Source organism: Musa acuminata, chromosome BXJ1-6 (genome assembly GCF_036884655.1).
Source record: "Musa acuminata AAA Group cultivar baxijiao chromosome BXJ1-6, Cavendish_Baxijiao_AAA, whole genome shotgun sequence".
In the NCBI taxonomy this organism is placed as follows: domain Eukaryota; kingdom Viridiplantae; phylum Streptophyta; class Magnoliopsida; order Zingiberales; family Musaceae; genus Musa; species Musa acuminata.
Window position 1 is genome coordinate 6,857,960 of NC_088332.1, and position 12,252 is coordinate 6,870,211.

Sequence of the window (12,252 nt, forward strand, 5' to 3'; positions counted from 1 at the left end):
ATGCAGCACAATTACCAGCTCATCCTAGAAAGCCAGCAGTCAGATGTTCATTTCAGTGCCAATAAAATGTATATTATTCTCTTATCCTATAATAACAAAGTCAATTATTCTATATGATATTTTTACACTTTTAAGATAATTATTCTGTTATACCATACATACATGGAAATATATGCCACAAAAAGATTAATTAAGATGAACTATCCAATTCTGTCAGAACAAGTTATCACAAGTCAACTATACCAAGAGTTCTACAAATATCTAAAAATAAAAAGAGGAGGAATAATTGCATTTAAATAGCATGTGAATGTCCAGAAAAAAAACCTTTTCTTAAATAGTCAAAAAAAAAAATCTTGTTTTTATGACTAAAAAAAGGAGAATTATCTGAGTTCAGAAAGCAGGACAAACTAAGGTGACAGTTGCTCTTGCATTATTGAAGCTGCCTCAAAACTTTTGCCTGGTGCCAGCGACTTGACAAAGCTTTGCACATGGAGCCTCTGTTAAACTTTTGAGTGCATGAATCTCCATGACTACTTTAACTCGGAGAGAAGGACGAGTAGGCCAATATAAATTGCATTCTTGTCTGTGGTTTCAACTGCGAAGCTTCTAAACCCATGCAAAACAAGCCGTTGTTTCCTGTGCAATTAATGCTTCTTGGTCTGACTACCTTTTCAACATATGACAACACTGCTCAAGAAACCTTACTATATTCCACATCTCAGCTCGACAAGTTGCAACATTGTTTTGATCACCTTGGAGATCACACAACCATCTGATGATGTACCACTTGTTGCATTGTTCACATGGCGGTGGATGCCTCCTGTGGGTTCTTGATAGACATGGGCATTGCATCTTGATTAAAGTAAGGTGCCCATTATGACTGCTCTAGACCCAAAAAGTATGTTGATCTCCTTCCGTATTTTGCAACAGGTTGGAACTGCAGATGTGTGTTGTGAGAGCCAAAAAAATTGATGTGAATGTTGATCACGAGAACTGTCCCTGCAAAAGACATTGAAGGGAATGGCTTTTGATGAAGACTGGAATTATGGGAAATCACTGTGACTGAAAGCAGCTTCCTACCCCCACCTTGTCACAAGAGATATCCATGCTCGACAGCAGAGAATCCAACAAGTGTTGGGCTGCACAATGCAGTAATATCAGGGCCAGTTCTTGATATTTTAGGTTGCAGTGTGGATAGTTTGAGATCGAGTTTACCTGAAGAAACATGAAAGAGCATGTCTTCTCCTTCACCACCCCTTGCAGGATAGAGAACAGCTTCGATGAATCTGATCGCGAGGAGATAAATAGCACTGTGGCTTTGAAATCTTGATTCAGCAGGCCAGTGTTCAAATTTGAAGTCTTTATTCAACAAGTAATCACAGTGGCTCAAAATGCCAAACAGGAAATAATAATTCATACAGGAACATTAAATAGAAAATAAATGCCATAGCCAACCTGCAAATACTGAAACAGTCAAAAGCCAGCACTTGAAACCACTGCAGGACCAGAGGTTTAGGAATCATAACATGGGTGGTAGGGTTCCCCTAGGTAAGTATGCCCAGAGGTGCAATGTTACATTTATTGCAGGTAAGAGAGGACCATTGACCATGACCAGTCAAATAAATTGGCCCATTGCATGCAGATACCAGCCTGAACATGTCACAGACTTCAACAACTCCATTTAACAAAAGATCTGTATCTTCAGTTTCCATTGACCCAAATTTGTCTATATTCCAGCAATAATTTTTTTCTGAATAAATATTTAGATAGGCATACATAAAGAGTTCACTCTACAGCAATTTGCTGGAATGAATGATGCTAGAATCAAGGCATAGGCGGGCTTGCCCTGGTGGAAGGGGAAGAAACGCAGCCCACAGCTTGATAGAGCATCAATTTGCTGGCATTTCTTCAGCACCATTAGTGATAAATCTTGCACAAAGAACAATGAAATTACCTTTCATTGTCTCGTTTCACTTTGCAATTTGATTCTTGATTAAGGTTGCTACATGGTGGCCGGCCCACGAGGAGCCAGCTTCAGTGCAGCAGAAAGCATGCATGTGGCCCTCTCTTTCGATTGATAAAGCAAGACCTGGCACCATCCGGGAAACCTGCAATCATCCAGACAATAACTTCAATTCTATTCAAATAAATAGCAAATAGAATGTATGCAGATAGCAAATAAATAGCAAATAGCAAATACAATAACATCCTTGTGGTTAGTGCACTTTTGCATAAGTGACGGGTTTCTGGTTCGAGTCCATAATTGAATATTTTGTACAATGTTTAATGTGATGAAAATTTCTAATTATTTTTTTAAATTATATAGAAAATTTAGTATCAAATAAAATAGATATCAATTATGATACAAGTCAGTGCACGTATCCACTGTGCCGAATTCCTTTTCACATAAATACAATTGAACTTCAAGCATCCTCTGTTTGTCTAATTTTGCCAGCAAAATATTGAATACAAAGCAACCTTGATTTGTCAGCAGACATTGAATACAATGTAACCTCGATAAAGCATAAATATATCCGACAATAGTTTCTATTGCCAATTCCAAAAACAGTATAAAGAAATTCAGGTACCCAATTTGATAAGTCTATCTAATAAACTGAAAAGTGAAGTATATATTCACCTCTTCAAAAAGTGAAAGTGGGCCCCAGTGGTCATCAATGCCAAAAAGAAGAGAGATTTGGTTATGTTTCTTTTTCACAAACATCCAGTCTGGCTCTTCTGACAACTGAAATAATAAAATAAGTAATGAGAAGAGAACTTTAACATCCTATGTTATGTACCTACAACAGAAAATACTCTACATCAACTGGGAGAGTACATGATCGGAGTCTGACCAGTCACATGTTTATGAGTCATGAGACTGAGACTGAAAAAGAAACCTGTTACTAAGACATTATTGAGACTTATGATTGGATGTCTTAATATTGTTTTATTATGTTACATATTTTATTATTTACTAATATTTATTCATGATATGTTATTTGTTTTGTTATATGTTTTGATAGTATGTTTTGTTGGTTCCTACTTTTGTTTCGAGAGTGTGTTTTGGAGGTTTCTACTTAGCATTGATGATTTCAATTATTTTCGTTTTCCAGAATAATCTTTAGTTTCTAGTACTAATTCCAGCATAAAGAGAGCCAACGTCTAACTACTAGATAGCGCTGGGTGGGAGACTTTAGCTCTTTATGGTTTAGTATTAGCCATTGAGTATTGGTTTCTCTATTGTCAAACTTTATTATTTAAGATACATTCGAAATTTAAATTAAATAAAATTAGCTATTTTATTATCTCATTTTAAAAGTACATATTTTTTTAAAAAATATTGGGCACAGATATGACAACGATATACATAACAAAAGAATATAATACAATACAACCAACAATGGTTAATCCCATGGTTTACCGTACCGGTGTACCGCCCGGTACGGGCGGTACATATCGGTCCGACAGGCTTTCGGTACGCGGACCGCCTGTTACCGGTCCGGTACTGTAGCACTGTAGCACTGCTACAGTGCTCGACACGCCTAAATATACCGCTCGGTACACCTGGGTGTACCGAGCGGTATACCGTACCGTACCGGTACCGAGCCCAGGTCGAAACTCCGGTACGGTACGGTATTGCGAACCTTGGACTTAATCCTATCAATATAAAAAAGCACATAGGCATACATTTTTTTTTTAGCAACATAATCGAACCACCATCATAGCAATAACAACAAAGTTGTAAATCCCAATCATTTGGGATCCTCTACATGAATCTTTTACCACCATTAAGATCCGTAAAAAATCATATGTTTAGTTAAATTTAAAGTATTTAAATCATTTATAGATTCTACTAAAATCTTTTTCTATATTATTTGAAGAAGAAAAAATCAGTTGATTATCTAATTCTTTCATAGTTGTTGCAGATAATCTTCAAGAAAATTGTATCAAATAAATGGTAAAAATAATTGAAGAAAGAAATATTTGCCAAAAGAACTAAGCATATACCAATCAAATTGTTAAATCAAATATACAACAAAGACCTGCAAAGAAGCAACGACAATCTTTTTCAGGATAAATGATCCAGTAAAAAAATCAGTTTAACAGTACCTTCTCAAACTCTGTCATTGCCATGAAAAGCATATTTCGCATCGTATGATACTGCAAATTTTAAAGCAAAATTAGTAATGCTATGGTTTAAGTGACAACTTAATGGTGTCTAGGTTCAAAGATTATAATCCAATATTTCTTTCTTCAACACATTATGACAGCACTAATAAAGATGCTCCTCATTCAAGGTACAGTAAACAATTAAAAAAAGAACAACAACAAAAGACAAGTGCAGAGTGTCCTCTCTCAGACATTAACAAACTTTTTGTCTTACGAGTGAAATCTCACATCTAAATACAGGAAGAAAAACCAACCTGCAAAACATGACTGCAAGTAGCATCAACAGCTGTAGAAGACCATGACTGCCCAAGGCACTTTCTCACCATAGCAACTTGAACCCGGGTTGGTAATGACCCCAAAAATGATACAAAATAACTAATGGTTGTACTTACAATGGAGGATCTGGAATTTGCAAAACATTTACAATGCAATTAATGTAATATTAAAATATATAAAAAACCACTGGAGCAACAAAAATTGCAATCAAGTTTAACCATCATCCAACATTAAAAAAAATTGTCATGAATATATAGAATGCATAGATGAAGATATGGGATTCAGGTAGGTCACCTCTTAGATTTGTTTAGTAGACTAGGAATGCAGTGGCCTATATAGATAACATCTAAGGATCCATATCATGCTGACAACATCTCAAAAGCTCCACCAATATTTAAAAGCTTGACATGTGGACCAATCATAATGCTGAAGAAACAATGCTAAAGAAGAAGCTTGACAAGTGTGATACGACTTTTTCAACGAAAAAAATGTCATATGACTAACACATAAAGAAGCAAAGTAAAGCATCATCAGTTCATTTAGATAACTACCACAGGTCTTTTTCTCTTTTGGCTGTATGTTGGTTGAAGAAACAAGCAAGCAATTAATTAATCTGCATAGCAAGACATATCTAGCATCTATGTCATGATGACTTTAATTTCATTTGCTTTCAACAACTGCAACACTGCTCTGAAGTTCCATAAGCTGCACATAGAATGGGATATATATACATTTTGTGTATGTACACATGCATTTCTTATTTGTGTTCTCAGAAAATATTAATAAAGATGTGTTAGTCTAGATGTCAAGGCACACCCATGAAAGCCAGTGTACAATGGCAAGTGTAGAGAATTAGAATGACAAGGATTTTGTTTTCTTAATTTAGTAATGTCTGCTTTAGAAAACCTAATATAATTAGCCTTAAGCTAATTTGAGAAACATGAAACCATGCTTGAGATAGAGTTAACTCAGTGTAGAAAGATAGAGTAGACTAATAAATGCATTAAAAAATAAGCACAAATTTTATTATCCGATGACTACAGAAAACTTCATAAGTCTTTGTTTGAGATTCAATGATAACAGAACAAAAGTCAATTGAAGGAAAAATCTATAGTTAGAGTAGGAAAAAAAAAAATTTAACTACAAAAGTTAAAGCAATAGAAACCAACAAAAGAAAATACCTTGAAATTAAGCCAATCATTGATTGCTTCAAAGAACTCTTGTTCAGTGACAAAAATGGATAAAGACCTATAACATATTTCACCTTCAAAATCCATTGAAATATCTTCACTGGTCATTTAAATGTTTTAGCAAAAAGTATAGGTATAAGAAATTGAGCGTATGTAAAGAAACATCTTTCACCTGTTGTTGAAGCCTCTTAAAGATTTCCAAACATATATATGATCCAATAGAATGTCCAACCTTTGCAAAAAGGAGAAAATAAGGCATATAGAATAAACTTCGGACAAGAAAATAGCACAACTATTTTCAGTACATAGCATAAAAATTATTTGTTGCAGGTATATGCTCAATATGTAATATGCAACAGATGGTTCCAGCCCTATGACAAAAGATGACATATTCAGAGAACTCCATAAGAAAGAGTCCTTAAAACTTCAACAGCAGGTTCCTGTTAAGTAGCTGTAGTAATAAATTAAAAAGAAATTCAGAGTTATAAATTGACATCTAAGAGTGACTAATTAACATCTAAAAAACTTCAACAGGAGGTTCCTGTTAAGTAGCTGTATTAATAAATGTTTTAAAAAAAACTGAGTTCTAAATTAACATCTAAAGAACTCAGAGTTCTAAATTAACATCTAAATTTTTAAAAACTTGTGTAATTAACTTTAATCCATGAGCATCTAAAAGTGACTATACCATTATGGTGGCTCTAAAGTATCCTCTGATGATTTTGAACCACAATTTGATACATTAAAAAAAAAATCCTATTCATTGGTGTTATCTGTTAAAATTAGGTCAACAAATTCAACATATGTTCCTCTTCCAGGAGAAGCACATAGCACAAGAATGGTAAAATAAGATATTAAAGACTGAATTAATTCAATTTATCATATTACTAAGGCTATTCATATTCAATATGCCTTGGAACGAGGTAAATTGAAACTAAGTTCCATACTAAAAAGCAACATTTAATTCAGGATTAACGTTATCCTAACAAACATTCATAATAAACCTCAACAACAATCAAACTAAGCATCATTAAGCATCAGTATCCATTCAAGATATTCATTGTAACAGGTTGAATCGGATGCTGTGTGCAAGTCTAATTCCTTGTTGAACCACAATGGATGCAACTTCCGTGGTTAAAACAAATTACATGACAGTTCCAAGTTACAACAATATATTAGTTAGCAAAAGCAGAAAATCTTCTTGTAACTGAAGACGGTTGATCAGTAATATACTACCAATATAAGTGGATGTTCACTATTCTGGTACTCTTGTTCAATAAAGTCCACCTGAAATGTTGAATACACATGTACTGGATCAGGGAAAAAAAACTACTAATGAAAAGAGAAAAACAGTAGGTTCTGCTAGTTATGAAAATCAAGAAAGGAAATATACACAAGCTTCATGTAACTCCCAGTGCAGGAAGAAGGCATGAAATTATAGCTTACATACAGGAAGCAAAAAACTAATTTTCCTATAAGTAAATAAAATAATAAATCAAAATCACTATTTTCAGATTCTTTTGGATGAAACATGATGGCATTCGGAATTCCTCCATCAAATATAAGGCATATTACAGTATTACACAATATTACAGCTTCAGATAGAAGAGAAACAAATATTTGATCAAACACAATAATATGCCTGTCCTTTAGATTTATGCAAGTGGTCATCAAGTAACAAAAAACTTTTTGCTAACCGTAGCTATAAGGGATATTGAAAAAACCTTATGATTAATTTGTTCTTCCAATGAAAACATCCTTCCATGCTCCCGATCCTGGTGAAAAAATCATACTCATCAACTAATGTGTGATAACCAAGCATCAAATGCAAATAGAATAACAATTAATAGCAATCATCTCATAAAAATCAAAACATTTATTGTGTGGCTTTTATCTATCTTAACAAAGAGAAAATGACATGTAAAGCGCATCGATGCTTTAAGAAGACAATTAATAGAAATCCTTTTATAAAAACTAAAACATTTATCATGTGTCTTTTATCTGTCTTAACAGAGAGAAATATAAAATGCAAAGCACATAGATTCATGAAGAAAAAACAACACACAAAAGAAGCACATTTCAATAGTAATAGTGACTCCATAACCTACAAGTTCTATCATGGTGATGAAGTTGGCATCTTAGCAAATTGTATATTCATCTGGTTCCTAAGAATCATAGATCCTCAATCCATAATGAGTTTTAGACTTTCCCATCTACCAACCTTCATTCAGGTTACTCTACATCTCTTGTAAACTCCTCCCCCACATATTTGAGAGTCTAATACGATGTTTTGAAAGGCGCTAGGTGCTAAGGTCTCAAAATATTCGAGGTGCTAAGCACTCACCCAAGTGAAGCGAGTCGTACTAAAATATTAAAATATTAAAATATATATTATAATTAATAAATATGATCATAAAAATAAAAAATGCCATATTAAATTGAAATCAAATAGCCGACATGAAATATATATTACAGGATATAATTTTTGACTACTATGCCTAAGTTGACTCATAATTTGAGCTCAATCCCATTCGGTAGGATGATTTCTAACCCAAATCTAGAAATGGATTAGTCAATTCGCATCTTGACGCAATGAAATTAGAACAAGAGTGCTATTTATTGCGATTTAATACTTAATGCACTACTTATTGCTACTTAGTGCACTACTTATTGCTTTTTACAGCGCACTAAGTACCACTTATTGCTACTTAGTGCACTATTTATTGCTGCTCACAGCACACTAATTGCTTCTCACGTCAATCATGTGTCGGGTCTTGGGTGTGAGAAAAGGTAACCATGAAAGGAAAGTGAGAAGAGAGAGATCACATCAGCCTTCTGCCCTCCCATCCGCCCCTTCAAAACCTTATCTTTTCGTCTTCCAACAAGATCACTTTTGCCCTCCCATCTGTTGTGTATTTTGACCTCCCATCCTGCCTTCAAAACCCTAGCTTTTTGCCTTCTAATGAGATCACATCTTCTGCCCTCCCATCTGTCTCCGAGCATAGTTCGATTCTCCACCTTCAAGCACTAATCGATTTTGTTGTATTCGCCTTCAGATCAGTGCCCTTCTTTTAGCCTAGACCCTTTTCTTTTCTAATCTCATCCTTTTTCTTCCAATTTCTTATGCTACGCCACTTTCACTCGGGCACTCGCCCAAGGCACACAACGCCTGGGCTTAGGCGAGTGCCCAAGCAACACTTTAGTAAATCACTTCGCTTAGAGGTCATGCGTGGCACTTGGGCCTCTCACCCAAGCGCCTATTAGCCAAAAGTGGTAATTAGTGCACTATAAAAATCAATAAGTAGTGCACTAAGTAGCAATAAGTAGCGCATTAACTATCAAATCGCAATAAATAGCACTCTTATTTTCATTCTGTTGCGTCAAGATGTGAGCTCAAATTATGAGTAAACTCAGGCATAGCAGTCAAAGAATTGCATCCCATAATATATATTTCAAGTTGGCTATGTGATTTCAATTTGATGTGATACTTTTTTATTTTTATGATCATATTTATTAATTATAATATATTTTTTATATTTTAATATTTTGAAGCGTCTCGTTTTGCTCGGGCAAGCACCTAGGCGAGCACTTAGCGCCACGGGCATTTTAAGACCTTGGTGCCTAGAACTTTTCAAAACACTGCCTTCTAGATAAGAAAGGATCTAAATGAGAAAGGACTATATCTTCCATGAAGAAGCCTAATCCATATTTATAACAATCATCATAACTAATAAAGAAGAATAGTATGCACAATCAAATAATGAAATAATGTAATTCAAAATAGATAAAATAATATCAACTTTATTCTGATAATTACCAGTTCTAGATAACATTTTAACTATTTTACTGAGTCACACATCTCTAGATGTTCAAAAGATATCAAACGTGAAGACAATTCATTAATATACATACAAACAGCATGCTAAGTGACCCATAATACGTTGTAGCATGTTTATTCTGGATAGCATGGTACAGAAACAAATCTGCATACAGTAATGTGAGCTAGCAGAAACATATCACTTGTGATGTTAGATTGCTGCAAGTGATATAAGAAAGCAAGTCAGAGGTTCCACAGATGCAATCATGAAGCATTAAAAGCACACAGCCTAATTTGCCTTAGAACTAGGTCATGTACAAGATCTTTGTTTTTACATAGTTTTCTAGTTTGTGAGTTGAAGTAGCAATCAGTTATTGTAAAAGCCGCTTAAGTTAGAGAGAGGACTTTAACAAATAACAATTTCTTCTACACAAAGGCCCTTGATACATGGAAAGTTGACACTATTGCAGTTAAGCTTAAATTTCACTCATAAAACCTTTGCTGCATGAGAGATATGCCAGAATACTGATTAGAAAATAAGTTTAGATTGTGCTCAAGATACCTTTGCTGCATGACAAATATGCCCAATTGCTGAAAAAAATATTGATATTAGAAATCTCATCAGCAAATTTCTGGGTTCAGAAAACTTTGAAATGCCCAAGTTGGTAGTCCTTGCCTGTTATAGATGCCTGCCCTTCCAGTAGTTGATAGATTGCTTCGACAAAGTCCTTATAGTACAATACAATACCTGTTATGCACCCATATACAACTATTTTCATTCGAGAGAATTCACGACCATAATAAGCAAATTAATATTTAGAATGATAACAACAACAAAAAATATCAGTAAGTAGCTCATTAACATTTTGGAATTTAAGTGTCTATATCTACAACACCTGGGTTTCCGGGGATTAAAAGAATATGCAATGAGGATTCTTCAGAGCGCATCTCAAGCAACTCAATGGGAAAGCTGCAAAACAAGAGTGATTATTCCTAAAACTGTCATAGTGACTTGTTACTTTTTTATTCCAAGCGGTTACAAACAATTTAAGAGTAAGAAAGCAAGCATTTCTTTAGAATTCAACAGATATAGCAGGATTAGTTAGAACCATACCCAGAGACGGTGCACGTTCGCACTGTTGCTTGCTTTCTCCCACAATGTGACAATGTTAATCTATCCATTGACCCTGAACACCTTGGAGAGATATCCTTTCTGATGGACCTATAGTGCTTTAAAGTGTTTAAGGAAGAAACATTAGCATTAATTAGAACGTATAATTACATATCACACATAAGTAGCTCATGTTGAAGAAGAAGACAAGAACTGTCGAGACTGGAAAAAAATAGTTAACAATCGCATCTCATCTCGTTGATGATTGTTTTTTCCTGGTTGCGCACAGTTGGTCAAAATTGATATTGACACTAGAGCTTCAAGTGTATGATTGAGAATACAAGGAAAAAATTTTTAAAAGAAGCATATAGTCAAAAAAACTTTAAAAGACCACACTTGACACAATTTTGATTTCCGAATAACAAAAAGGGAAGCCTGGTGCACAAGACCCTCAGCAATGCACGGTCTGAGGGGGGTTATTTATACGAAACAAAGTAGAAACTTTGCCACTTAACAAAGAAATAAAAATAAAAGGTGAATATCAGTTCTCACAACATAACAAAGAACTTTGTTGTGCTCGTCAGCAGATCCTCATATTGACACGACAAAAATGCTTTAATGATTGAAGGCGTTCATTATTCCTTCGACTACAACCGATCGAACTCCAATACTTCCCTTTCTTTTCTATTAGGGTTAACAAAATCTTGATTGGGCACCACTAGTCAAAGAGGGATCTCCTTCCTTCCGGACAAAATCTTGATTGGGTTTCGAAAATCCCAAAAGCTTTAACTGTTAGCAAAGGATCCAATCTTCTCATCCAACAATCACATTAACCCCGGAACCTCGCTTCAGTGGAAACAAGCGCCGATTCATGACGATCCAAACACCAAATTAAATTGACCGTAAATTTAAAACCCCAAAATCAAGAGACCAAAACACTAAGGAAAAGTCACAATGGAAACGACGATGCTACCCTAAATAACAAGAATACGAGAAGCACTAGAGAATTCACAGTAGAATTAGCGCTACCTAAATCGATCGGTGCCGAGAGATGGTTTCTTGGTGCCAACCAAATTCTTGTTTATAAAAGGGGAGGAAGCGCAAGAAGAAGAGGAGAAAGCTGGACGCATATACCGCGGCGATCTTGGAAAGAAGGTTGTGCGGAGAAGGCGAGAAGCGTGGCGGACGGCGACGTCGGGAGAGCTCACGCGCCACATCGCTTCACTAAGAATCCTTTCTTCCCTTCAATCACTGGGCCGAACCCAATCAAACGACCATCGGGCCTCCGTATTATTGAAGATGTTTTTCCATCTCTGTCCTTGAAAAGTTTTAGAATTACGAAACTATCTCCATATTATATATATATATATATATATATATGAAGGAATGAAAGACAAGATGAACAATGGAGGAGAAAAAACAGAGGTCAGTCAACCATCAAGATTCATAGACTGAGATCACAACCTTAGTCAACGTTGATGTCTTCCACCTTCATCTAGATCAAGCTTACAACACTTCTAGAAAAATCTTTGGTAGAAGAATTCAAGGACCACAATTTCCATTTTTAAATCATAAAAGGAGAAAATACACAGAGCAAATAATCCCAAAAATTAATTCCGAGATTCCTAAATGCCAAGGCATTGATTTTGACTGAAAGTCCAATGGCATAATCTAATTTGAACGATTCA

At 35.1% G+C, this 12,252-nt stretch overlaps 1 protein-coding gene across 3 annotated transcripts; it reads right to left on the bottom strand.

The window, feature by feature from the left end:
* Window positions 1–1,694: 1,694 nt before the first annotated feature.
* LOC103987175 (uncharacterized) lies at window positions 1,695–11,816 on the bottom strand. 3 transcript variants are annotated; one of them, XM_018828338.2, is made up of 13 exons: window positions 11,594–11,816; window positions 10,568–10,675; window positions 10,350–10,423; window positions 10,130–10,201; window positions 10,016–10,044; window positions 7,361–7,411; window positions 6,873–6,923; window positions 5,809–5,868; window positions 5,628–5,710; window positions 4,425–4,572; window positions 4,111–4,161; window positions 2,639–2,743; window positions 1,695–2,108 (listed from the first exon to the last, which is right to left on the bottom strand). In XM_018828338.2, the coding sequence occupies exons 1-13, from the start codon at window positions 11,779–11,781 to the stop codon at window positions 1,971–1,973; spliced, it is 1,158 nt and encodes a 385-aa protein (XP_018683883.2). In that variant the 5' UTR covers window positions 11,782–11,816; the 3' UTR covers window positions 1,695–1,970. The 3 variants fall into 3 exon arrangements, with proteins under 3 accessions (XP_018683883.2, XP_009403675.2, XP_018683884.2); XM_009405400.3 differs by having other exon boundaries at window positions 10,568–10,683; window positions 11,594–11,744; XM_018828339.2 differs by lacking the exon at window positions 6,873–6,923.
* Between the last annotated feature and the right edge of the window lie 436 nt (window positions 11,817–12,252).

Coding starts and splice junctions, on each gene's coding strand:
- LOC103987175 (XM_018828338.2), bottom strand. CDS start 11,781: ATGTGGCGCGTGAGCTCTCCCGACGTCGCCGTCCGCCACGCTTCTCGC. Junction 10,202..10,349: donor TTTAATCCCCGGAAACCCAG/GTGTTGTAGATA, acceptor GGTGCATAACAG/GTATTGTATTGTACTATAAG. Junction 7,412..10,015: donor ATATTTGTCATGCAGCAAAG/GTATCTTGAGCA, acceptor TTTTTTCACCAG/GATCGGGAGCATGGAAGGAT.